Source organism: Rissa tridactyla, chromosome 5 (genome assembly GCF_028500815.1).
Source record: "Rissa tridactyla isolate bRisTri1 chromosome 5, bRisTri1.patW.cur.20221130, whole genome shotgun sequence".
Classification (NCBI taxonomy): domain Eukaryota; kingdom Metazoa; phylum Chordata; class Aves; order Charadriiformes; family Laridae; genus Rissa; species Rissa tridactyla.
In genome coordinates this window covers 71,958,751-71,985,386 of record NC_071470.1, presented here as the reverse complement: position 1 = coordinate 71,985,386, position 26,636 = coordinate 71,958,751, and the positions used below count along the sequence as shown (strand labels likewise).

The 26,636-nt window shown below is 43.6% G+C and overlaps 1 protein-coding gene across 7 annotated transcripts in view; it reads right to left on the bottom strand.

Moving 5' to 3' along the window:
- Positions 1-20,955, bottom strand: part of GAB1 (GRB2 associated binding protein 1) — a 103,236-nt gene extending 82,281 nt beyond the window's left edge. For 2 of the 7 annotated variants that reach the window (XM_054201810.1, XM_054201809.1), the window contains exon 1: positions 20,061-20,952. In XM_054201810.1, the coding sequence (XP_054057785.1) occupies positions 20,061-20,132 (72 nt within the window). In that variant the 5' untranslated portion in view covers positions 20,133-20,952. Of the gene's footprint in view, positions 1-20,060 lie in introns of all 7 variants that reach the window. The other 5 variants (XM_054201805.1, XM_054201804.1, XM_054201807.1 and 2 more) reach the window with 5 other exon arrangements.
- Between the last annotated feature and the right edge of the window lie 5,681 nt (positions 20,956-26,636).

Below are 26,636 nucleotides of genomic sequence, written 5' to 3'. Positions count from 1 at the left end.
GTTCTCATGAACTGGCAAAAAAATATATGAACTGCAGAACTTGGTTCAAAACCAGACTTATTTCATGTTATTCTGTTTAACAGAATACCGATCAACTTACAGTAGCTCTGACTAACTGGCTTACTTGAAAAATTCTTTACTGAGTTTTTCTTAGTATTAACTCATTAAGCTTAGTCCAAGAGGAAAAGAAAAATAATGAAACTGGAACCCTTTTCCTTAGCATTGAAAGTGTTATGCTGTATGACTATTAAATTCTTTTCATGCTAGGTCTTCTCAGTGAAAGAAGTTGTTCATACTAGCTATATTCTATGAAATACCAAAAATACTCCTATAACAAGCTCCAAAAGCTCACCGAAGACCAAGGCAGCAATGAGCTTGGGGAGGGGGATTAATAAATAAAAAAATCACCTTGCTTGATACGAACTGTGCATCAATACATACATTTTCAATTCATTTCAGAACAAGCCCAAAGACCATCGATAAGAAAATCTTCAACTCTAATTTACTTTTCTTAGGAACTCAGGTCCCTGCACCCCGCCTTTGATGTATTTTTTAACTATGTAAGGATGGTTACGTTATTTTTTGAGTATGACTGATTTCCCACAATGTGCAAAAAAGTGATATCACCATGATAAGGTGTGTCTCAAAAGCATATAAATTTCGTATGCCATTAATGTGTCATACCACAGGGGCATATTTTGTTAATGCTATGTAAGATATTACAGTACATTCACTTAGCTCTGCAGACTTGAACCACACTCACCTAACGAGACAGGCAAGTTTGGTTTATACAATACGTAAACAAGCCTCAGAGCAAACATGCAGTAGAACAAGTTGAAACATTGGTTACGTTAGTTAAACCTCATTACACCTGAGTAGCCTCTTCATTTCCAGTTATTCCCATTGAGAACACTGCAGGTTAGCAAGATCAGAAGAATAAGGAGTCATCACCTTCTCCATCCACCCGGTCCAGGAGCACCTTGCACAGAGAGATGCAGAACAATTGCGAGAGTGCACAGACAGCTCTGGACCACTTGCAGATTACTTTCACATCTACATGCAGACAGCTCTATCCTTTTCCCCCAAACATAGTCACTGCAAAACTCAAACATACAGGCTGACCAGGTTGCCCAGAGAAGTTGTGGATGCCCCATCCCTGGAAGTGTTCAAGGCCAGGCTGGATGGGACTTAGAGCAACCTGGTCTAGTGGGAGGTGTCCCTGCCCATGGCAAGTGGGCTAGAACTAGATGATCTTTAAGGTCGCTTTCAATCCAAACCATTTGATGATTCTATGAGAAGTTTTAACTCCAGCAGCAGCAGCCTTTGGTGCTTTGAACTACATCGGCAGATGCAGGACCCCAGTGAGGCGGCTCATGCAACTATGTCCTACTGAACAGCACCAGGCTTGGATTACACTATGGCATTTGGAATACACAGATTCCCTCCTGTGCAAAGTATTTCTATTTTGTTACACATAATTTTTAGAGCATTTTTAAAGACCTGTGAAAACACAAAGCAGCAGCCCTAGTGGTCATATCGCCACCGTAAAGGCATCTTTGATCTCCAAATCACTTCAGACTTGCCTGACACAGGCAGTCTGGAGGGTGGGAGGCGAGTATCTGACAGAAGTATCTGACAGACATTCCCAAGAGGATGGCTTGGAAGTCCAGGGAAGACCAGACTGATGCTGTAAGAAGCATTCAAAGACTCCAAAGCTTTTTACCCCCCTTCAGATGAGGGAATCCACGTGGTGAATTCTGCTGGCTTTGGGTTTTCGGGTGTGGTTTTTTTGTTGTTTTTGTTTGTTTTGTTTGGGTTTGTTGTTTCATTTTTTTAATATTTATTTTATTATTAGAGTAGTGAGATCATCAAATGAAAGAAAACTTGGCTTTATAGTTAAAATTGCATTCTTTCCAGGGTCGGCTTTCATATTTGTGTTTGCTTTTGTATCTCAATGGAATTCAAATCATGTTCGCTATTTGGGGCTTTGCTGAAGGATGACCACAAAGAAACTTTACAGCTGATACAGAAGACAGCAGCTTATCTTGGCAGAGCTCCTAACAGAGCACAGATAATTCCCATGCTTTCCAGTCTGTATTCTGTCAATTGTTTCTACGCCCAAAGTCAAGCCATTTTGGCCTTAATGGATCGCCACATAGGCAAAGTCCTAGCTACAGAAGAATCTCTCACTCTACCCACATTAGACTAAAGAAGAACAACTATGTTTAAAGCATGCTACATGCTTTCTAAGCAAAGAGAGAGATGGGACAGCTTTTCAGCCTGAACTCTGCTGAAAACATCATCCACAGTTCCTTCCCAGAGTAATGTACCATCATAAGAGCAAAAAAATGGGGGAAATAGTTATTTCGATTATTTTGCTCTATAAGGCGTTCATGTCCATTCAGCATGGGGGGGATTATAATTATAATTTTTAAACATGAGAAATAATAACATGTCAAAAAATAACACGCCCAGAATAACAAGTATATTCAATGTTAACATTCTCCTTGTCCAAAAGCAAACCTTACCTTTCTAGACATAGGAGCATTTCACAAAACATAGGAGCATTTCACAAAAATACACAAGTGAATAGAATAGCCTACAAATCCTTTGTACAAATAATAGAAGAAATTAGCCTTAATTAAGAACTGAATGAAAAATAAAATACTCAAGTTCTAATAGGTCAGAAAAGAGTTTAATCAGTTCCCAAACTTAGCACAGCATTTAAAAAACAAAGAGATAAATCTGTTAGAGCAGACAGGAAAAATAATGAGATATAAGTCTCTATAGAGATGCAGTGCAGTTATGAAAGGCTTTAAATACAACCTCAAGTAGTCCAAATTTCATGAATTTATGAAGAAAATAGTTGTTGCATTTAGAGATCTACAATATGGTTAGCAAGCCTCACAAAAAACCACAACACCAGCTATAGTTGGTTCTGTCTGGAAAAAGTCTACATGCCCACCCAATGGCAAAGGTGGGCTGTGTCATCTACGTGTTCCTGGAATAGGCAACTCTAGTGGTCAAGAGACTTAATTGTTAGGAAAATGTGGGCATATTTTAAAGGAGTAGGGAATGTGAACTGCAAAGGCAACTTCCAAGAAAACAGAAGATATACTTCATTTGGTAGTGAAACATTAATGATAGTAGTACACAGAAGACAAGTCAGAGGCGAAGAGGCAGCGTTTAGGAGCAGAGAGATTGAACCATGTGCCGTTGATGTAAAGCTCACATCAAATGAACATGGGAAGTCATCCATGGACAGGTCAATGGCAAGAAAGAGCAAAGACGAAGAGATACAAGGTAACACAGAAGCTGCAGATCCCCAAGGGAAAGTGAGACGGGACGGGACGGAAAGAAAGAAGGGGAAAGGAAAGAAAGAAGGGGAAAGGAAAGAAAGAAGGGGAAAGGAAAGAAAGAAGGGGAAAGGAAAGAAAGAAGGGGAAAGGAAAGGGAAAAAAAATAATAAAAAAAATAATAAGACTACTGCCTTTCAGTGGAGCCATGAATCAGGTTACCAGAGTAGCAACATATAGTGTCACAAGGCTAAATACAAGAACTCAAGCAAGGAGTTATTGATTGTTTCTAAAGTGAATAAAGATGAAAGGGGAAAAAAAGATAAAGAATGAATGAACTATTGACACAAGAATCAGCTTGGAAAAGGTCACCTGTAGGCCTGTGCAGACATCTGTAAAAGTCATGAGGAAAGACTGAACCAGGCAGAAGCCAAGGCTTCCCAAACAGGGAGATGTACCAGTAGATAGTTTCTGGGAAGGCTCTTGGCTCTGAATTTTGCTCCCGCCTCCCCCTTACAGATGACCTCCTGGGCATATTGCAAGGCTTATTTATTTACCCAGGGTTTTGCCTGAAGGATACAGGGATGGGTGTGAAGATTTTCCTACTAGAAAGGCAGAGAGATATCTTTTGGTGGCATGTCATTCATTTCTAAGCTGTTTAAATTGTTTTAATTACTACATACACACCAAGAAGCTATGGCAGAAGCTGAAAAATACACATTGTGATTTATTGTATTTAGAATATATCCTTATTTGGACACTGAGGTAAGTTTTACCACACTCAATGGAAGTTCAACAGGTTTTTTTTCAAATAATTTCGTTAAAAAATACTTAATTCTTAATCCAGAACTGTTATAAAATGAAGAGGACTCTCTCATTTTTTCTTTTACGTTAAGATAATACATGACTAACAGAGCTAGAGTTCAAGCAATACGTCCTTGTTGTCACTTATAATAATTACTCGAAACAGAGTTCCTGAATTATGCTATTGAAACCCTGAAGATTGGTTGGGTTCTGCCTAATCTTCACAATATGCCCTTGGGTGAGCCTGTGAAATTACCCTTGTAAATCAAAAGCTACAATCCTGTAATCGCATCTGCATCTGGGGACCTTTTTCCACAGATAAATAAGTAGTTGCTGGAGTGCTACTGGGGAGTAACTGCAGTTTTGAGAAACTATTACTTTCTTACAATAGGTCTCTTTTTACCTATGTAGCCACTAGTTTAGGGATTTGTTAAAAAAAGTTAAAAAAAATAAATTAATCAGTGTGAGAGGCTGCACTTCTTCATGAAAAGCCAAGATTAACACATTGAGTCAACAACTTCTATTTTGAAATAGTTTAATTCTCTAAGGAGATGACTGCTTTCCCCAAATGATGCAGACATGTCTGCTGTTGTCTGGGCCAATTCAGAGGCTTGTTATTCACTACTGGGTTGATTTCAAAATCAGACTACCCCTTCAGAAAGTTGCAGAGACTATGACATCACATTTATGATAATTTCTTGCACAATTACAGTGGCTACATCCCTGGATTTTATTTCGTGGGAAAGCACATTTCCACTACAGTCTCAACCATTTTCTTGGCTTACACTTGCTCACAGAGTTATAAGTTTTGGTATAAAGCTTAGTGTGATTTTTTTCACAACACTATAAAGGTGTTTTATAGAAACTTCAGGCTGTGTAGTTCAATTGCCTGGAGAAATATTTGCACTTTAAATTGAGACTTACTGGAATTTCACAAGCAACTCACAGAAGCACTGCTTAACTATTTGCTAAAAATCACTCAACTCTCCACCAAATTTGACTTTAATACTACTTATGTCTTTTTAAGAAGACAAGAAGCCCAACATCCTTTGAGGTGTCAAGATTGTCATCTCCTTAGATGAACAGCAGTAATGCAATCACTGAAATTCAATGCAAGAGTATAATTTAATAACCTCAAGTTCAAATGAAAAGATTTGCACATCAATGTGATATTTATTGACTAGAACTGATAAAATACTACTGTGGAACATTACAAGAGAACTTAAAGTAATGCAAATGATTTAAAAATTGGGTTTCATTATACTTTGGTCAGTGTTATCTTCATTCTAACCAGAAACACTTTGTATTACAAGCTTAAATTAAAAGGCAATAGTAGACAGGTCCTGTAATGCTATAATTACAGGACCCAACCCTTACATTTTTGCTTCTGATTCAGCAAAACTTTCACCATACAGTGTACAAAGGACACAAAAGTATTTTCTGTGTTATTTAACATGGCATTTATTTGAATATGTAGTATTTAGTTTCAAGAATTCCAAAATGCATGTAACAAACAGATAAAGTTAAAATATATTCATATACTTGTTTCCACATTCAGTTCCCATGTGGTAGAGTGTTCTTAAGAAACAGGTTGCCATCATTTTAGACTAGAAGATATTATAAACAGGATATGTCTTCCATCACACCTCTTTCTTCCCGATTCCCTAGCATTGTTCATGACGCAAATTGCACTCTCAAGAAAATGACTTTCACACTGCAAATACAGAAAACTCATTTCAACCCCAACCAGAGGAATCGGTAACTCCTCCCACTATTGCAGAAAGAAAAGTAAATTCTTTCATTACACATAGGCAAACAGTGCAAGTAGGCAACGAAGACAGAAAGGGTATCCAACTCATTCACAACTTCTAAGACAAGGCACCAGGTCCAAAATCTCTCAAATTTATCTTTGTGAGGAACTCCATCCTTTCCTCTACTGATGAGAGCAAATGGCACAAGGGAAAACCCCGTGCCCCTGCGCGCATGCAACCTCAGCCAGGAGAAACTGGAACGCGAGGCATTCCTATGGCATGTAACAGCAGGGTTCTTTTGTTTCAACTGTATTTTATGAAACTGGTATTAAACTAGGCTACGGTAATATTCTGCTGCTTTGTTTTATTGGCACAACCTGCCAATTTTTTTTTTTTTTTTTTTTAAATCATCTGCATGGAGAATATGCTTCCCAGGCTGTATACAACACAGTCAGCAATCAAAGTAAGTTGTAAGTGTTGAAAAGAAGGCACACGCGCTCTCTCTCTTTTACAAGAAAGCACGATTAAGAATTCAGTATAACATTCAGGGTGTTCTTACCTTATCTAGTCTGTCCTAAATATATTTGTCTTATTCTCACCTTCTTCCCATCTTAGTAGGAGGAATCAGAGAGGGAAGTGAGGATGCACAGATGGATGGGAAGGTATAAAGTTGCAAAAACAAGGACTGGATCTTTCCTCCTCCCTCCATTTACCAAGTCCATTTAATAGTTCCACATGCAGTTGCAGTGTAGGAGCTGTAGCATTCAGCACACTGTGAGGCTGGTCTATCAGGATTCAAGATGAGTTTTCCCCATAAAGGACAGAAACCAGTGAAGAGAGAGTGCAAGTGCATCGGGAGAGGTGGCGAGTCCCCATGGGTGTTAGCTGGGTCTTCTATGCATCCTTGTGAAGTCACAGTCAATTCAAAAATAAAAATAAAATGAAGGATTTTCAAAGCTTAGAAATTAGAGTAATAATGGGAAAAGTGAGGATGACACACTCGTAGTTTGCCGCTTTTACAAATATGCCCCAAGAGGCCCAGCAGGCTGATGGAAGCAGACCACGCATCCCAAATGGCCCTGTGTTATCTGCTTGCCTTGCAGTGAAAGAATCCAAAAAATGAGCAGAACTCTAGCACTAGACAGTGCCCATCACAAGCAACTGGTTAAATGCAGACACCGTGTATCTCAGCAGCATAGGCACATGCAAGGCATGAGAGAGAGGAGAGAAGAGGCAACACTAACAGCAGCAAGACTTGAGGCAACCTAGTTGCTACTGTTATTAACTTCAGAAGCTCGTTACCCGCTGTTTATACTCTGTTTTTAATCATCTGCTACCATTCACCTGCTTGTCCTGATCAGCCGAGCAGCTACATCAGTTTAGAAGATTGGAAAGACAAGGAAATCAGTTGGCCACAGAAGCGCGCAGTAAGCAGCTTATCCGACCTGTACATGAGTGAATTGGCTTCCCAAGCACATTGCCGGAGGGACCCCCCAACCTCCATAAACACAATTTCAACGCTTGGAAAGGTGCCAGGAGTAAAACATTTGTTTACTGCAGGCAGGAAGGTCTACCTATGATTCAGACATTAGGAAGTGACAGGAAGGACTAAATTATGCAATTTAAAAGTAGGAAAATAAACAGAAGATAGTTGCATTGAGAGGAAGGAGGAGGAGGGAAGGACATGAGAGACAGAAGGTTTGGATCTTCTCTCTCACTTGTGCAGGGCTGAAGCGATCATCACAGCAGAAGGCCCCCGTAGGATTTCTTCACCTTTTAACCCTCATCCTAGAGCCCCTGGCCAGGGACTTTCCTCCTTAGCACTGAGTAAGAAACATCTGTCCAGCTCAGTCTCCCAGTTGGAAAGGACAGATCACGGTCTTCCTTATTTTCTTTAAGCAGACAGAGATTTCAGAGAGGAGAACTCCATCTGCCCTCCCTTTAATCAACAGCTACCAGAAGCAAAAGATCCAAGGCAGACAAAAAGAAGGGTCATTTTACAGCCAGCTAAGGGAGGCAGGAACATACTTCAGATCTGTCGGATGCTGGTTGCAGAGATTGATAGGAAAACCTCTTCCCGTAAGCAGAAAACAGGAGAAGCACCCCGATGGGAATAGCGCTGCCTTCCCAGCAGCTGTTGGAAGCAATCGAGCATCTCAGCAGTGTTGCTTATGACTTTGCACCTCCCCTCCACAGTTTGTTAGACCAACCAGCAGTACATATCTAGCGAAAGTTTTAAGTTTGTTAAATTGCAGCAACAGTCTGCATAATTAGTGTGCCCATTCCAAGGCTAAAACAGCAAACGAGAAGATTTGAGCCACAGTCAGTTATGGCTGCACTGTAAGAAAACACCAGAGAACACTATCAAATTTATGTAATGATGATGGTGCCTCCCTTATATAATCAGTAAAGATCTTCCTGCCACTCTCTTTATAAATCAGACAATAAATTCCTGCACTGTGTTTTGTTTGTGGTTTTTTTTTTTCCCCCCCCCCCCTGGAGCTGCAGAGATTCACAGATAAACAGAGCCATCAGGTCAAGGAAAAATGCAAAGGAGTGTGAATTAACTTAGCACTGAAGTACACACCATAGCAGAAAACTCTGTAGTTACGTGTCCTGGGACAAAATTATCCTGGGATGATGAGGGTATATTGAGCTTGCATGGCAAAGTTTTGGTAGCAGGGGGCCACAGGGGTGGGTTCCGTGAGAAGCTGCTAGAAACTTCCCCTGTGTCTGATAGAGCCAATGCCAGCTGGCTCCAAGATGGACCCACCACTGGCCAAGGCTGAGCCCATCAGTGATGGTGGTAGCACTTATTTAAGAAGGGGAAAAAACTACTGCAAAAGCACCAGTGGAGAGAGGAGTGAGATCTGAGAGCAACAACTCTGTGGACACCAAGGTCAGTGAAGAAGGAGGGGGAGGAGGTCCTCCAGGCGCTGGAGCAGAGCTTCCCCTGCAGCCCGTGGTGAAGAACCTGGTGAGGCAGGTTGTCCCCCTGCTGCCCATGGAGATTAATGGTGGAGCAGATACCCACCTGCAGCCCATGGAGGACCCTGCACCACAGCAGGTGGATGCCCAAAGGAGGCTGTGACCTCATGGGAAGGCTCCTGGCAGGACCTAAAGTCCCACAGAGAGAGAAGCCCACACAGGAGCAGGTTTGCTGACAGGACTTGTGACCCCAAGAGGGACCCACGCTGGAGCAGTCTGCTCCTGAAGGACAGCACCTTGTGGAAAGGGCCCACGCTGGAGCAGTTCATGAAGAACTGCAGCCTGTGGGAAGGACTCATGTTGGAGAAGTTTGCGGAGGACTGTCTCCGGTGGGAGGCACCCCATGCTAGAGCAGGGGAAGAGTGTGAGGAGTGCTCCCCCTGAGGAGGAAGGAGCGGCAGAGACGACATGTGATGAACTGAACACAGCACGCATTCCCTGTCCCCCTGCACTGCTCAGGGAGAAGAGGTAGAGAAAGTCAGGAGTAAAGTTTAGCCTGGGAAAAAGGGAGAAGTTGGGGGGGGGGGGGGCGGGCAGCAGAGGTATTCTTAAGATTTGATTTTGTTTCTCATTATCCTACTCCAATTTGCTTGGTAATAAATTAAATTAGTTTTTCCCCAAGTGGAGTTTGTTTTGCCCGTGATGGTAATAGCTGAGTGATCTCCCCATCCTTATCTTGACTCATGAGCCTTTCATTATATTTCCTCTCCCCCTGTCCAGCTGAGGAGGTGGAGGGATAGAACAGCTTTGGAGGGCACCTGGTGCCCCGCCAGGGTCAACCCACCACACAGGGTTAAGTTTCCCAATTTACACTAATGAGCCATTTGAATGCTACTCTTCACTTTTTATCTTGACCCTCTGCCCCATTTCTCCTTTCCTCTCCCCAAAACTCAAGAAAGGGAAAAACAGGTTTTATCTTAGTAATGACTGACTCCTGAGTGCATATAAGTATGTTCTGTCTGCCGATGGACCTTTCATAGTGAAGGGTAACTTACATTATTTTCATAGTGCTGACAAGCTTATGTAATTTAACCTCATTTGTGCACACAGACAACTGTATTAGAGAGGTCATAACTAAGAGCGTGACATGACCTCAGCTTTGAGCTTTAAGGGCATTATTTCACACTGAGTAAGAAGTCAGTAGACTGCAAAACTTATCCACATAGCATGAAGGAAATAATCTCAGCAGTAATTACGCAGAAACAGTAAATGGGAATGCATTGGGACATGCAAGATCCAGGAAGATACACTTATTTTTATACTTTATATCCAATCTTGCACTTCTTAAAGTTATCTCCCTTAGCAACAGGAAAGGATTTTGTAAACAAAAAGTTTATCTAATGATAAACTGACAAATGAGAGCATCACACAGTATAACACGTAATTGAAAGAAAGAAACATTTCTTTAATGAAGAGCAACACTGAAGAACTCATGGAATTATATAACAAGTGATATATTCAAATGGGATGCATTTTTGTCAGTTTGTGGCTTAAATCTCAAATCAAGTTCATATGGATCACTACTTTCTAGGAAAGCAGAATTGGCAGATGAAATCACACCCGTACCCTACCTCTGACACTTCCAGCACCTCAACCACAATTAGGAAAAGACGGGATCACATAGATGAAACCAAAGGAACTGGTTACAACACGACATTTTAGAAGCCTCCTCTTGTCAGATCCCAGACCCCCAAGCGCTTACGCTTACAGCAGGAGGATTCTCTCTAAGCCCCCTGGAATCTCCTGCACGCCCAACATGGACACCACAGGGCAGAGCGCTCCACTGCCCCCCTCTCTCCTGGGAAATGCCAGCCTCTGCTGTTTCAAATTGCACTCCATACCTTCCCCTCTCCCTTTGTGGGTTTTTTTTGTTTTGTTTTTTTTTTGTTGTTTGTTTTTTTTTTTTTTTTTTAAATTAAACCACACACAGACAAATTGCCAATTCACCTCAAGCCTGTGCATTACTTTGACATTCTCTCCCTTAGTTGTTTCTTGATAAAAAGAACACAATACTAATCCTTACAGTAACCACTAGGAGCATCAGATAAATTATCCTCACCATCTCTTTCCTAATGTGGTCCTTACTTTTCAGTGTTTGCTGGGAAGGAGCAGACTTGCTGTCAGTATTTCACCATATTTTTAGGTACAACAAACATTTACATGCTTTTTTTTTTTAAATCATAACTGTTTGCTAGATTCTGTATATGAACTTTGGAGTTCATCAAGATTAACAATTGTTTACATGCTCTACACCAATTGGTTTCAAAAAGCAGTCCTTCCAAAATATCAATCCTCCCCTGCACCACCCCAAAACCAGGCACAGCTTCTCTAACACATCTGATCCTGCTTAAGAATCTACATGGAAACACAAACGTCAGAAAACTGTAAAAGAAACATGCATTAAGTGTGAATGGGAACATTTGTCTAGCACATTACGTGACTCAGTGCAGTTATTTTTCATACAAAGGGAAAATGTCAAACTGACACACTATTTTCAGAATTGCTTCTTTTTTTATAAAAGGGTATCATTCCATTTCGAAACTTAAAATCCATTTTTCATCTGATATCATGTGTGTATTTACCTTTTTAATAACTGTCCCAAACGGACTGTAATTCTTCTGCGTTGATTTCATCGAAGGTCTATTTGAAGGCAGGAGTATTAACTGTGTTTGAACAGCTTCCTGTATTCTCCTGCCATACCCCAAATCTAATCCTGTGAACTTCTACTGTCAGCAATAAACACCTACAGAAGGTTTATTTGGTTTTTAAACCCCAAGCCCCAGACAACATAGAAAAATAAACCAAAGTCTCTCTCTTTTCGTGTTGTTTTCCTTTTTTGTCCTTTTCTTTTGAGGCAAGAAATACCCAAGAGCCCGGTGGTAGCCATAACCCCGGAGAATGGGAACGTGCTGGATGGCACCACTGAAACCCATCGCATTCCTCCTGGGGTGGAGACAGGCTTACCCCGGAGGAAGGTAGGCAGCAGATCTGCCATCACCCTGCCCCAAGGCTGGCTGCCCTGGGAAGTGGGTGGGGAACAAGATTTGGTTTGCGACAGCCACTATCTCCACCGCCACGAAGGGTTTCATCTGGCCTTGTTTTCACTTATAAAGCAGCAAGGCAACCCGCACATGACCAGCTAGCCAGCTGGAAAACAGGCAAAGAGACAAGGTTGCTTTCTATTCTGCTAGGCATGGTCATCCCGATACCCTGACGCCATCCCTGGCCTGGCCTGCGCACAGCCCCACATCAAGATTCCCCATCCGACATCCCCCATTACCTCCTTTTTAAAAGCAGAGAAGGCAAAGCTTCCTCCTGGCTTCCTAGAAATTCTCAGAAAAAAAAAGACCAAGCATGGCTCTTGAAGAACAACTTTTTGTTGGTTTGTTGTTGGGGTTTTTTTCTGTGTTGTTTTTTTTTTTAAATCATTCTGCCAATAAATTGCTGTAAAAAATAAGAACGAGCAAAACTTTTTCATTTAATTCAGTTCTTGATGTGGGGCCTAAACTCACCTGTCCAAAAGCAACAAGCTAGTACACTGACTTGGCACAGTCTCCTAGCAGAAGTATCACCTCTTTTTCAAGGTATGTTTTTTACACATAGTTATTTGTATTATTATGTACAGATATTATGTATAATAATACACAGGCCATATGGACATAAATGCCTGACTTGTTTTAATTACATGTTGTGATACCACCCATTCCAAAAGAGACAACTATCATGCTGTCATTTACCCCAAATAACTGCCATTCACCTGAAAAAAAAAAAAAAAAAGGAAGAAGAATGTGTCACCGTAACCTCAGGGAGTTCTATCCCAAAGTTGTAATTTTGGTGCATAAAATGCAATTAAATATATTCCTTCTCCTCAGTTAAAAAAAAAAAAAACTAAAACGCAAAACACCAACAAAAAAGCCCCAAAACACCACCAACAAAATACCATGGTCGCAGAGTTCAACACTTAATTCAGGCTCTTTCATCTCAGGGAAAGTTACCTTATAAACATTTCCCTGCTGGATACTGCTAAGGAGACAGTCAGATACCACATAACGTAAGATTATTTTTCACAACTAAAAGCGGTATGGCATGTTCCAAAAAGCCTCAAAAGTTAATCACGAGAAACAAAACTTTTGTCAACAGCTGGTAGCAAGACCAAACACAAGCACAAAACCCAGACTACATAACCTTCTATTGGAAGCCAGTTTTCTTTTTAAAGAAAAAGCACAAAAATACAACCAGCATATTGCACTGAGCAATATTTACAAAGTTAACACTATTTGGACAACTATGAACACTTTTCCTAAATTAAACAGGCCAAAGAATTCATAAAAGAGGAACTGCGACAGCCTAATCAAGAATTGATAAAGGGGGAATTGAGAATAAACATTACTTTAGTTTCGGTCTGGAGATGGCAGAATCCCCCCTACGCCCCCACAAAAAAAAAAAAAAAAAAAAACAAAAAAACAAAAAAACCCACACAACAAAAAAACCGATAGTACTGCCTTAGAAATACTTTTTTGTACATATGAGGAGCTGAACTCACACCGGCGTCCCTACAACAGCAGCAATTACACTGGACTAACAATATTCACCTGTACACAACACATACCTGCCTTGACAAGATTATCCCTTTCTGTCTGATCTTTCTGCCTGCCTTGCTCAAGTAATTTGCATGACATAAGGTCTGTCCCTCCTAATGAAATACCGCAATTAAATTGCAACAGTTGAAATTGCTTCTATTGGCAATAAAATGATTAGTCACTGGAGCACGGAAAATTTTAAGGTCATTTTGAAAAAGTCTCAAGAAGTCTGTCACTGCCACACAACAAAAGAAGCTGGGATGAAAAAAGTAAGGAGGGGTATCTTTGCTTTATATTTATTTGCTCTACGTCAAAAGAAAACTTGCACCTCATCAGTTGTACTCCCCTTCTTGACTTAAGAAAATATTTCACCCGATATAGTTTGGTGACATCTATTTTTAGACTAGAAAAAGGTGTTAGCGAGACTAAATTAGTGTGAGATACCCAAGCCAGAGACATCTACAATACACAAAATTACTTTCTCCCTTAAAATTACTACATTTTTGCATCACTGGTGTTCCTTTTACTTTTTGCCAAGACTTTTGTCAAAGCCATGGCCATATTTAATGGGAAATAAATGTGTCCTAAATACCCGTAAGAGATTACATTTTATTCTAATCATCTGATCCAAAAGTCATGTCAAAGAGAGACAAAAAGTGCCTCAGAAGTGTCCAAACGATCATTCCAAGATTTTTAAAACTTAAAGAGAGAGAAAAAAGACACTGGAAACAGTTTTATGTCTGTCACTTTCCTCTTTTTAAATAAGGCACTGTTGAACACCAAGAAAGATGAATGAAAATGGAAGGATTATCTCTCATTTAAAAGAGTGACCTGGTCAACCAAAGGCCTCCAGAACCGATGCTCATTTTGAAAGTCAAGGCCTGTACTTTTTTATTTTTTTAAGCTAATCTGTCCAATAAAAACATTCTTTTTTCAATATATCCAATTCACATTTATTTCATACAGCTGCTTTGGGCTTACAATTGACTAAGAGGCATGCAAAACAAGGTCATCTGCGTATAATTGGAAGTTAAATCCATGGTATTTCATTATTTCCTCTGGTTACTACGTATGCCGCTTATACTCAATGTTCAATGCTGCAAGACTTTGCGCGTATGTGGAGGAGCAGCTACTCTGCAGCATCAAGAAAGTGGGAGACAGTTTTTCTACTTCCCCCCCCTGCTCCCTGTTAGTTCTTCACTGAATTGTAATCCCCTGCAATTAGCTGCTCCAAATCTTATTAACACACCTACCAAGAGACAGCAGCAGAGCAAGAGGGTACCCATAAACTGCTACACACCCAACTGAGAACAATCTTCAACATCACCAAAAGTCTGAATTACACTGTTTCCTCATCTCTGTTATTATTGTTGCAAATTAAGGGTTACTATTTAAGAGCTGTTAAGAGAAATTGTTCACATCAAGAAACATCTATAGAGTATCTGCCGTATTTCACATGTCCAGCAGTTCGCATGCACTTCAAAAGGAACGGGACAACTTCTGCTACTTGAGTCTCCAACTTTCCCATCTACACCAAGAAGCGAAGCGTTCAAACAGTTCAGGTACTGCCTGACCATCCAAGCTCAAAAACATTTAAATTAACAGTGCACATCAGTGTGGTATGCTACGTGAAAATTAGAATAATTAGCAGAAGAGACTTCTCTTAGTACACGTATATTAGACTTCTTAATCTGTTTTATGTGCTGTCACCTGCTCTTACCCTCTGAAACCATCCACTGGTAATTAATTCAAACACTGTAGGTCAGGCACTGACAGTGCTGTGGCTTTGGCAGCAATGTCAACACCAGCTGTTGATGTCCTGTCAAAGATGATAAATACTTGTACGATGAGTTCCATGCTCCTCGAGTGAGACCTGCACCCAAAGAGCAAGCTTAGGAGGTAGGTATACCCCTGAAGTCCTACCCGAGATCATTTCAGTATCTTCAGTCAGCACTCAAAACAACGCGACTTCCTTCCATAATCAACAAAAGCACTATGTTTAGTCATGCTTTGGAATTCATGTTTTAGGGTTTACTAACCCGTATTTAAAAATATCAAAAGTCAAAATACTGGTTCCTGCACGGTGCATAGCAGAAGGGAAGGGACAGACTTCCTTCCAGAAGGAAAGGTTTCTGCAAGAACACTGATTCCCACAAGGTCTTCAGCAGCTCCTGGAGGAGCACAAGCACAATCAGGCTCAGAATATTAAGATGTTACTCGATTACACAAATCTCTTGAGTTAATTTGACCCAGCTCTACTGGGACAGCACTGAATGATGTCAAACAAGCTCATCTTGGGTATTTTTTTTTTTTCTGTAGACCAACTGGCTTCTTAAGTTTGCTCACTATGCTCATGCAAGATCACAAAAAAAGCTTTAATGCAAACAGGTACCTTCCAGAAAAAAGGCTTTTGTCAGGCACTGCAGCTTTTACCAGATTACAGCTATTCTGCTGAATAAAACATTTCTTAACACCTTTACATATCTTAGCACATTTAAATATTACTCAAGACAGAAGAGGCACCTATGTGATCAGTGCCAAACAGCAACAGCCAAACAAAACCATAGTAAAATATTCCACTTCTGTTACTTTTGCACCTATATCGTCTTAGCCTATAGTTCAAACATCAATAACCAGCTTAATAGTCTGGCACTTTTCTAGTCACCGTCTACAACTGAGAACTTTAGAATAAGTAAGAGGATGCTATAAGTAGCCTCGTCCGAATTATATCACAGCCCCTTATGTCCTGAGGAGATCAAGCCTATTTCTCATTTTTAAACCCTTTGTTTTTAAATAATTAAATGCACTATCAATAGGAGTGGTCAAATAACCAAAGCATTTTTAGTAATAACTACATCAAAATGAAGGTTTCAAAATCACCTTATGAACTCCTGTAAGCACAGGGATGCCTATCAGACACAGACAAATCTGAAGCAACTTACCCCAAAAAGTGTTTTCTCTTTTCCCAATATAGTTTATGAGAGATGCTTTTGATGAAGTTCTACCTTTTATTAAATAAAGTGTATTTCACTATTAGCGGGACATGTTAAAATACTGAGAATTATTATATTGTATCAGTAGACTTTCTACAAACCAGTTCCAGAAACTGACCATCAATGCTGAAATCCTGATTTTAAGCGCATGCAGTTGTCATACTGAGCCCCATCCACCACCCAGACAAAAGTGTAGTAGCTCTAGGAGAGAATTTAAAAGACCGATTCCTATTCCCTCAAGCTTTCCTTCCTTGCTTTACCAAGGACAGCTGTGTTTAAATATCTGGTGGTTTCTTAGCATAATGGCAGTACAAAATCCTCTATGCTGCTACCACAAAGAATCAGCTATTTTAACTGGCACGTGCACAGCAGAACTGCAACGTAGCAGAAAACCACAAAGCCAAGGTTTACCATCACTTTTTAAAGGACAGATGGAGAGAAAGGGGCTTTCCAATTACATCTCAAAAATAAGGGGACCAGAGCAGAAAAAGTACAATACGGTTAAGGTGAGGGCGTAAACATCTGCAAAGCTAAAGGCAACAGGATAAGTGAGGGAAGAAAATAATACAGAGGGCAGGAGAAGCTGTGAAATCCAGCAGTCCCCCATTCCCTGTGAACAAACAGGTTCTTTCATGTACTCGTGCTACCGCTGCACAGGCTGTAGAGACCTGTGCAGGGTTTAGCCCCAGCTCCCTTCCCCTTCTTCTCTACCAAATCCACACCCTCATCTCCGACCCACAGCTGACACCCGAAGTTACTTGTATTTTCCCCAGAGATCTGCTGCTGGAAATGACCAGTCTATTCCAGAAAACAAGCTGTTCTGAATACCAGCTCTGGGGAACCAACACCAGGTGCCAATGGTTATCAGAAAGTTACTTCCGTACCAAAAAAAGCACAAACAAGACAGGAAAACAGGAGTCCTTTTAAGGGGGGAAAAGACATCCATGGCATTAAGGTATATAGTCAAGGAAATCTGATTTTCACACCTGCAGGACAGGGTTGGGTGGGTTGGTTTTTTTTTCTTTTTTTTTTTTAGCCTCAAAATGATTGTAAGCTAGCTTTAATACCGTGTCCAACCATTTCAAACTAAAAATTGAAGTCCCTGTGAAACATATGTCTGTGTACTAGCTTCAAAGTGCTCCTTTCCACCCCTCCTAAAAACTGAAACCATATTTAACTGCAATTTCAGACTTTTTATCTCCCTTCCCAGATGGTAACCTGGATTTGCCCCAACACTTGCATGCAAAAGCTAATAGAGCGTGAAGTTACAATTTTCCATATATATATGTGAAAAGTATGCGTTGCAGAAAAGCAGTTTCCTATTGAAATCACTTTCCCATCTTTTCGTCTGGTGCAGCCTCTTGAAATATCACCAGTATAAAATAACGGCTTTAAAAAAAAAACACAGCTCTTCTGTGCCTTTGTCTAAGCATAGAATTACAGAGAGCATAAGCCAACACTTCAATCAGTGCACTCAGCTAAAGTTCATCGTCTTAAGTACGTCAACTTTTTGTTTGCTTGAAGATGGCGATTGTGATGTCAAGGTCACTTTTAGGTCTTTGAAGTGAGCATGAACCTTTAGCCTACAACCGATCAGGCACCACAGACAAGCAGGAGGAATTTTATTATTCAGAGGTACTAAGGTACCTCCTTTAAACAGTACCTTTCTTTTATACAAGCAGAAAACAGTCTGAAACAACGTGCAAGACTTAAACTTATGACCTTACGGCCTACAGTGCATGCAGATGCTAAACCAGGTCATGCTCATAGAAGCTTGGCATACTATCACTCCAATACTCCACCTCCTCAAAAAGCAGATCCCCCTTTCAAGGGAAAATTAAGGAATTACTTCTTTAGGATAGGGGTTGAGCAACGCTGTAGTCAGGGGTTTCCTCTCAAAGGTTCTGATCTTATTCCAGTATGGAAATGGAGCTATAAATACAGCAAAAGGCCAGTTACATGGAAAAAAGCTAGCATATTTAGGGACTGATTTATGGTATAGACTTATGAGGGCAAACTCTTGCTTACAACACTCTCCTCTAATGAGCAGCATAACTGTACATGATTTAGAGCCTGAGCGGGAAATTTATTCAAACTTTAAAACCATTAATACTGCTCTTAATTCCTACACACTGGTAAAGCAGCATCATGTGAATATATACACATACGTGTAGGATCCATCAAAAATACTGCCCGTGTCCGATTGGGCAGGGAAGCACAGCCCTGCCATGACCCATCAGGATGTTACCTTTGCGAGTCTGATCCTGTGTCCTTTGCATGAACAGGATTTCTGCCATTGGGAACCAGGGAACAGGCTACCCCTAATATTATGTTTTCACTTCTAAAGAGTCTCATTTCACCAATTTCCTTGCATTTAAAAAAAATTGTCTGTAACAGCAACAGTTCTTCGAGAAGTGGTTGTTAATCACTAACAGATGAAAATAACATGGTGACATTAAGACCCACATTCACAGATTCTCAAATGAATTGGAAGGTTTAGCTGCTTAAAAAAAGTAATAAATAAAAACCGAAACGCTGGTAACTATAAAGGCCATTTCTATTTAAATACCACCTAACCGGCTAAATGAAGGTTTTAGAAGAGAAAAGGAAGAGAAGGAAGGAAAAAAAAAAGAAAAAAAAAGAAGAGGTGGCCCAACATTTTGTACCAATTATTACACAGATGCCGTGAGGCGTCCCAAGGGTGCCAAGGGGAGAGGGCTCGGCAGGGATGACTCCTGGCATCACCCCGTTCCTCCTACGTGACTCGACGGCGTCCCCGCCAGCCCCGGGAGCCCCGGCGCACGGCGGCACCGCTGTCACGAAATCTGCCCTCTCAGCAAACACGCTCCATTTTCCTGCGGACTCGGTGTCAGCTCCGCCGCAGCCTCTCGCCAACGTTATTTACTCCTGAGCAACAGCGGGCTCGACTTCAACTGAGAAAAAGGCACTTTTCTCCCAACTCCCTGCTCCCACCCCCACCTTTTCCCCAATGTATGAGGGCTCCGGTCCCAAGGGCAAAGCGCCCCCCCCCCCCCCCCTCCCCTCCCCCGGCCGCACTGGGGAGGGCTCCCGGGGCATCCCCGGCTCCCGCCGCCTCCGGCCCGACAGCTCCGGCCGCTCTCCCGCCCGCAGCCACTTTCGTCCCGCCGCACCGAGCCCGGTTACGGGCCGCCCCTCGCCCTCCCCTCCGATCCGACCCCAGCACCGGGGCGGCGGCAAGTGTTTACGTTAAAAAAAAAAAAAAAAAAAACCACCATATATATATACACCGAGCCCGGATCCAAAGGGAAGACGGAAAAAACTCCGCCCCCCTCCCTCTCTCCCGACTCCCCTCAGAAAGGCGATAAAAGCAGGGCAGAAACATCTGACCGCTCGGTGCCCCTTTTGTAAGGGGGAAAAAGAAATAAAAGAAGGAGAAGAAGAAAGTAAAAAAAAAAAAAGGGAAAATAAAGGGCGGGGAAGCCCCGCGGGACGCACCGGGCAGCAGTCCCGGGAGGGCGGCTCGTCCGCCGGGCCCGGCCGGGAGGGACCGCGCAGGGAGGCCGGGCCGGGCCGGGCGGGAGCGGGGAGCCCCGGCGGGGGAGAAGCGGGGAAGGGAAAGGTTGAGGTGGGGGGGAACGGGGACCGCGGGTGGGAGCGGGCACTCACGTAGCGTTTCAACTTCTTCTCCGGTGGTGACTTTCGGAGCCAGCCCGAGCAGACCACCTCCCCGCCGCTCATGGCTGGGCCGCCTGCCCGCCGGGGCAGTCCTTCTCCTCCTCCTCCGGCAGCGGCGGCGCCCGGGCCGGGCCGAGGGAGCCCCGAGACGCGGCGGCAGCACCGCGCCCGCTCCGGCCTCCCGGGGCTGCGGGGCGAGGGCAGGGGCGGGACGGGGGGAGCGGTGTGTGTGTGCCTGTCTGTCTCTCACGCACAACAACCAGCCGGAGCGGGGCTGAGGCGGGAGGTTCTTTCCCCCCCCTCCCTCCTCCTCGCCGCCGCCGAGTCACACGAACATCGGGGAGAGACGACAGGGGCGGCCGCCGCCCCGCCGCAACTTCTTCGGCTCCGGCGTCCCAGGGCAGGATCCAGCCGCCGCCCCGCCTCGCTGGCACCGCCCCCCCCGCCGCCGCCGGGACCCTCCCGCCGGGGAAGGGCCGCGGGGGGCTCCCCTTCTCCTCCCCTTCCCTCCCCTCGCCCCGCCGCCGGGCCGAGCTCCGCGCCGGCCGCCGCTCCCCGGACTTGCTCCTTCCCCTTCCTCCTCCCCCCGGCGCCGGGAGGAGGCGATCGGCCAGCGCTTCACCTCCGGGCGGGGCGGGGGGCGGTGGCTGGGTCGGTCTAGCCCCGGGGCTGAGTCCTCTCCCTCCCAGCGAGGGTGGGAGGGGTTTACCCTGGTATTCACGGCGTCGTGTGTCCCCCTCCTCTCCCCTTCCCGCCTTTCCTCGCCCCCAGCCCACTTTTCTCCACAGCGCCGGACGGAGGCACCGCACCGCACCGCACCGCACCGCCCCGGGCGGAGGAGCCACGGCGCGGCGGCTCCCCCCAAAACTCCGCCGGAGCCTTTTCAAACAACAAGGGCCGGGAGGGAGAGAGGAGGGGAGGGGAGGGGAGGAGAAGGGACGGCGGCATCCCAGAGGGATCCTGGGAGCTGTAGTCGGCGGGCGGCGGGGACTGCGGCGGCGCGGCCGGCGGGGAGGGGACGGGCCCGGAAAGGGGGTGAGGGACCGGCCCGCGCCCGCCGCCCCAAGCTCACCCCGGGCCGGGGGTGGTGCGGGGTGGGTTTGTTTTGGGTTCCGAAGGGCGGTGCTGGGAAGCGGGTGGCCGTTGGAATAGCAGCTAATTAGAAATCGCGGCTGAAATGGTGATTCCTCTGGACCCCCCCGCAGGATCGTTCAATGGGAGATGGGAGGAACAAAAAACAAGCCAAAAATCCCTGTGAAAACTGCCTTAAAAACAAGTTGCCTAAAGGAAACTGCTCTTAGCGAGTTTGAAACTGCCTTAGAAAAAAAAAAAATTAAAAAATATTAAACAGTTGGGGTGTGAGCGCAGAAGGTCGAAACGCCGGTGCGGTCCTGCCCCGGGGCGGGGGGCGATGGCGCTTCCCCGGTAAGAAGCTGTAACGGGGTCCCGGCCGGCGACAAGCGGGACACGTTCAGCGGGGAGAGAAGCGTCGGAGGGATTTTAAATCACCCCTGGAGTAACCAGTGCCCACCCACTGCAGACACCCCCCCCTCCCTCCACACCGAACCCCTCCGCTCCACAGCACCGTTCCCTGCAGAAACCCCACCAAAATTTAAAAAAAAATAAAAAATAAAAAAATAATATCAAGTTTCGTCGGCTCGTGCCTGCTTATTGATCAGCGGTATTTGTGGTATCGTTATTTTTAAGTGGCGTATGGGTGGGCTACGAGGCGGGCTCCTGGGAAAGGGCCGCGGCCCCCGGTGCCGGGGCGGTCGCGGGGCGGCCCCCCAGCGGGCCCCGCCGGCGGCGGCGGCACCTCCCGGGGGCGAGGCGAGCGCCGCCACAGCTCCGGCTGCCGGGAGGCGGCGGGGATCGCCCTCAGCCGGCCCAGCGCCGCTGGCAGCCGGGGGTGTACCCAGCGGGCGGTGCCTTTTCGCACCCCCTTTTTCTTCTCCTGGGAGAGCCCCTCCGCGCAGGGCTTTCTGGTCTGTCTTCGCACAGAAAAATACCCCAAAAATAAACAAAACGAGAAAAAAAAAGACAGGACAATCCTAAACTCTACTCAATTAAAAGGGAAAGACCAAACTCATTCAACACCTCCGCTGTTGGTGCTCTCTGTCCTTCCACTCTCCCAGAAAAGATCTCCAAATAAAAAAAAAATTTTTCCTTTTTTTTTTTGGTTACAGATTACTTGACTTCCATGGCTTCTGGCATGGGACCGCTGTGGTGGTTGTTTAGCACCGGTACTCTTCCACTGCAGAGAAATAGTCCCCCTAGTGTGCCGTTGTTGAAGGGAGCGCTGCGATGCTTGCTGTGATTCGTCAAGGTATATTGCATTAAAAAGTTACAAAGCAGCGGCTGGAGCGTTTTAACAGGGGCATTTGGAGAAATAACAGGAAAAATAAAGGTGAAAGCCTCGAGTAATTAAAATCAGTGCACCAATTTCACCACAAATCTTTTCATGATAATTATGACAGGTAAAACACTAACATGCACTAAAAGAAAGACCGTCAAAGAAGATATTTTGCCAAAAACATTTGAAAATAAGAAAAAAGGTGAATATTTGGCTTTATCAATGTCAAAAGTGCACAAATCCTAGCATCCGAACCATCCTCACGTACGTTTCTGCACATCATCATTTCAGCTGCCTCAATGGGGCTATTGGAAAGAGTAAAAAAGTGGTTTGATGCGTGCAGTTGGTAAGCACAAACTCAAATTGGACTGTTAGGTTTAGATTTCAAGCTCGATTTCAGTATATCTCTTTTGTTTAAACCACTAATGCTGTTATTTAAGAATCTCAACAATTGAGGTTCTTTGCAAGTGTCAGATAAGACTACAAAATTTTCCAGTTTCCTTTAGAAACCTGGATACAATTCAGTATCACCAGAGCAAGAACATGTAGAATCAGTGTGAACTTACTAAAAATGCCATTAGCATTAGGGTGTTGTAGCATGATCCAATGGTTCATTTAAATCCCATTAATTAACCCGTGTCTTGAGGGATGATCAAAGAAAGCCTGAGTCTTTTGGCTTACACAGACTCTATGGAGGCACCAACCAAATGAGTTATCTGGTCCAAAGACACAAAATTGTCCCTGAGGTCAAATTTCAAAACATTACATTTGTATTTTAAAACACGCTGAGACCGGTGTTAGCCCAGAGTCCAGCATTAGTTTTCATATATTCATCATATATTAGTTTGCCAATTCATTTTCTTGAAAATAGCTATCCAGAGACAAACTTTGTGTGTAGGTTTCATCCCTGCCAAATAATGACAAATCATAGGTTCGGGAAAAGGAGTTAATGTCAAGAATAGAGTTAAATAATGAGTAATAAAAACTGATTTTTAGATCATACCTTGTTGTTGAGCCTAATCACAAGCCCCAACACTGGACATTAAAATGTTTTATTGGATTGTTGAGTTGAAGAAAAAATAATACAGCAAAAAAAGGTTTCCAAATGACTGGTTAAGGTGTTGTCTGACGGACTGCTGCCTTTCTAGTCATGGCAGTGGATTTCCCTTTCTGCTCTCAACCATTTGAGTTACCTGTTCACAGTTCCACCCGTCCTCCCACTAATCATCTTGAGAGAGGGCTGCACGTAGCTGTACCCATCTTCTCAAGGAAGCCAACAGCTAGCAAAACCAACAATATTAATACCGTGGATTTCTGTGCATAACCAGCAAAGCTCTGCAGTTCATAATTTAGGCATTCTGTATTAGGGTAAATCGAAGCAATTAAGAACACTAATGAAATGCATAAACAGCACAATATTTCCGTGTGACTCTTAACATCTGCATATTTACAGCCGTAAAACTGTCTATTGAAGAGAGGGTAGTGGGCACAACTGGAGTAATTATGCCAGCCGGTTTCTCCGCGTAGAAAAATCCTTACACTCAGCTAAATTAGGCTAGGGCATAATTTCCTGAAATTAGGATAAAAGTTGCAAAGGCCTCCATCAAGAATGAATGTTTCAGCTAGTTTGCCTGCTATGGTATTGTTCTTAAAGTTTAAACAACACGAAGGGTGCTCCGTTTCAAAATTCTGTTGCAATATGGCTTGTGCTTGGAAGTGCCGCGTCCCCCCCCGGGGCAGTCACTTCTTGCGGGGCTGCTGTACCCCTACCTCAGGACACAACCACCCTCTCCCCTCACTTTGTCCCCACAGGTTATTTCTGTACAAGCGTTCTGTTACTCGGGGAAGCCCAGAGGATAGAAGTCCTTTGAGCTCAATTAATTGCACTATGGAGGTCTTTTGTCTTTCTGTACAAGGCCAATCCTGGAGGAAAAAGGATTTTCTTTGCCTTGCCAGGGTATCAGCGACGGCCTAAAAAGCTGCAGCTGTCTCATGTGCCCACTAGGATCAGTCTCACTCTTTTGCTTTGTGAACGGTTGGTGTTCATGAGGAATTGCCACCTTACTTTTCAAACAAGGTTCCCTTGCTTTACACCCTCTTTTTTTTTTTTTTTTAATAGCAGCAAGAAAACAATCCACTGCCCTCAGCCATTTTGCAGACAGTTTGGTTACTGAGGGAGCAGGGGTTTCCCCCCCAGTTTTTAAAAAGGAGCATGCAATTGGCAGCTGCCTGTGGCCAAGAAGAGGATGTGCCCAGCAGAGCAGCTAGAGAAGGAGCTCAGAAAGGATCCATCCTCGCTGCCTACAGCACCGAAACCACTTCAGACCCAGCTACTGCACAGTTCCCCGTGTTGCCATCTCCAAATCCCGCATAGCCATTGCCATCCAAAACAGTACCGTGATCGGCTACCGTGACCAACTACGCAGTACCAAAAAATGCTGAATAAAATGCACTTCGACCAGCAAGGTGACGCCGTGCCCTACTATGTGACAATTTACGCACACGGTCACGGTGCTTGTGCCACCTTCCAGCTCCTTGCGCTGGAGTTCAGGCTGCTCTGACAGTGGTTTCATCTCAGCTACCGCCTCCCTTCCACAAGCACACGCGCGAGACGCATTCATTCCTCCATTGACTTCGTGTTCTTTCACGAGTGCGTTCCAAAGTGGTTTAAATGGGTTCTCCAAAATTTTGGAGTAGACTATTTATATATCTCGCCAGATAAAGTAGGTCATGTGGAAATCCATTTGCCTGTGGTTTGCCTGCCAAGCCGCCTCGACAAAGGAAGCAGGAGCTGATAGAAGAGGAGATTAAATTCATATGGGTTTGTTTTTAAAACTATAAATGACGCTAATTTCTCATGCAAATACCTTAGAAATTCTGGACTCGCATAAGAAGACACCGCTCGCCACAACACCTGACTTTGTATTCTACTTGCAGTATGAAGACCTATGCATTCCTCTGCAGTTTCACAGTCAGCTCTGGCTCCTGATAGTGATCCCTAAACTATTCTACGCCCTCCGTTTACATTTGAAAACAAAATTTGTGCTTCATTCTGACACAAGAGACTTAACACTCTGTTAAAAAACCTAATCAAATAATAAAAAATTAATTTAATAAAAAAATTTGCAGGTCAAACTATGTCCCAAAACATCTTTAGGTGTTTACGCAACAATGAATCAGTGCAAAAAGACAGATTCTTTTACGCTTGAAAAAAACCTGCGTTTAGACATCTGTTTTCATCTCAGATATTTCCCTTTTGTTTTCAGAAATATTCCCAGGTAAATTTAATCTACAGAGTTATTTTGGTCCGTTTGTGGATGACATTGTCTACTGTTTCTTTGAGATTGTAGTTATTTGGATTATTTGGCAAAGAGATTGAGGAAAGTAATACAAACCAGACATAATTAAATGAGATGGCTGTATGTCCACACGCTTCAGGGTTGTTTACTGGTTAAGCTACCTCTTGTCTCTTTTCTATTATTCCTTTTAGTATTGATGTAGGCAAATAAAGGCAAGGGTGTACTGCAGAACTTTTCAGTTCTGCATTGGTGCAATACATTGAGATTTTCTTTGTGATTTTTGTAGAAAACTCTCCTTCCCACTTCTGGAATGGAAATTCACTGGTAAATGTTTGTCCTCTGTTTTTTTGCCCGGGGATCAGTTGACTACCTGACTTCGTGCAAGGGAATTTCCCTTTTCTTTCTAGAGCGGGCAAGGAAGAAGGAGCAGACTGGCTGGTTGGCCAGCCATGCAGAAACTTCCTCGGGTCTGTGCTGTTCAAAAATTAATCAGCAAGATTTTCCCTCCAGAAGGACAATACCTTTGCACCTGTCCTCGTGTACTAAAAATGTGTGGACTTTTTCTACCATAGCAAGCATTTTACAAGTTCAGCATAATGGAAACTTAATAGTTCAGGCACGTTTGGTTTGGTCTTGTAATAGAAATAAGAATGACCATGTTTTCAGGAAAAAAAAATTAATGCGTGGTCATATAAGAGACCAATACTCCAATGCTATGCATAGGCAAGAGTCATCACCCAAGCTGTTTGGTAGAGCATGGTTTGTCCTCCAAAACACAAGGTGGAAAATGTACTGAAGACCTCCAAAAAGATACATTTATTGCAATGTAGAATACCAGGGGAGCAGGTAAAGGCTAAGAGGCAGGAAATACGAGCATATTGCAGGCTGGTGGGTTTTGTTACAGCATAAAAAAGC